Here is a 1,352-nt window from a genome sequence, read left to right on the forward strand (position 1 = left end):
TCAAAATTTTTTTAGTGCTTCTTCCATATCTTTGTTCTGGAAGTTGTAGATCAGGAGATTAAAAAAAGGGGTTGCCAAAGGATAGAACAAGATGACAAATTTCTGTATCCCTGGATATTCGCCAGAACCTGGGCTACCATACATCACCATGACTGAGCCACAGAAGAGGGATACCACAGCAAGGTGGGAGGCACAAGTAGAGAAAGCCTTCTGCCTTCCTGAGCCTGAGAACATCCGTAGCACCACATTGAGAACACAAAAGTAAGTGCCAAGAATATACAGTAAGGTGAGGAAGATGATTAGAGAGCTCATGATACCACAAATCAGCCTAATTCCAGATAGTGGAGCAGAGGACAGTGCCAGCAAAGGAGCCAGATCACAGAGAAAATGCTCAACAGTGTTTGGACCACAGAAGGGCACTTGAGATATTAGAATCAAAGGTGTCAATAACCAGAGAAAGCCACTTGCCCAGCAGAAGACCACTAACAACACACACAGGCAACGGGTCATAATGATATGATAATGCAAAGGTCTACAAATGGCAAGAAATCGATCAAAAGACATCACTGACAGAAATAAACACTCAGCCGCACATATGGAAAAGAAGTAGTAGAACTGGAGCAGGCAGCCAGCAGAGGAGATGCTCTTGGTCTGGGAGATGATGTTGGCCAACATTTTGGGCACATCGGAACTGACATAGCAGATCTCCAGGAAGGAGAAGTTCACCAGGAGGATGTACATGGGTGTATAGAGCTTCCAGCTTGACCACACGGCACAGATGATGGCTGCGTTCCCCATGAGGATCAGGAAATTGATGATGGAGAAGAGCACAAAGAGGAGGAACTGGAGGTCTCTGAGGCAGAGGAAGCCCAGGAGAATGAACTTACTCACAGACCCAGAGGTATTAGTCTCTAATGTCCTCATTCGTCTGAACTGTGGAAGTAACAGAGACAATGAGAAACACAGAAATATCTATATTTTTCCAATTCCTGATGAAGAGATATGTTTCTTTTCCATAATTTGGGTTTTTTGTATTTCTGTCTTCCCTCTGGAAAAGTGAGTGTTTCTTTCCTCTTTTTCTCCTTTTCCTTCTTGTTTATTTAATAAACTTTTATTTTGTGCATACTATTGCCAGGCACTGTTCTAGGAGGTAGGAAAGACAATGAACAAAAAAGCAGAGTCCCTGCTCTTTGGGTTATGTCAAACATCTTTTGCTCAAAACGACTTCAAATAACACATTAAGGGCTTTAGAATTTCTATATAGAGGGAGTTTGAATCTGATTAGAAGAGATCTAAGGGAATTTCCAGGTGGCTCAATGGGTAAAGAATCCTCCTGCCAATGCAGAAGACAC

The 1,352-nt window shown here is 42.7% G+C and overlaps 1 protein-coding gene across 1 annotated transcript; it reads right to left on the bottom strand.

The window, feature by feature from the left end:
• LOC120853316 (olfactory receptor 11G2-like) lies at positions 1 to 924 on the bottom strand. Its single transcript, XM_040227047.1, has one exon. The coding sequence runs from the start codon at positions 922 to 924 to the stop codon at positions 1 to 3; it is 924 nt and encodes a 307-aa protein (XP_040082981.1).
• Between the last annotated feature and the right edge of the window lie 428 nt (positions 925 to 1,352).

The sequence above is a fragment of the Oryx dammah genome, unplaced genomic scaffold (genome assembly GCF_014754425.2).
Source record: "Oryx dammah isolate SB20612 unplaced genomic scaffold, SCBI_Odam_1.1 HiC_scaffold_26, whole genome shotgun sequence".
NCBI classification, from domain to species: domain Eukaryota; kingdom Metazoa; phylum Chordata; class Mammalia; order Artiodactyla; family Bovidae; genus Oryx; species Oryx dammah.

Excerpts from the sequence above, each read along its gene's own strand:
- LOC120853316 (XM_040227047.1), bottom strand. The coding sequence starts at position 924 with ATGAGGACATTAGAGACTAATACCTCTGGGTCTGTGAGTAAGTTCATT.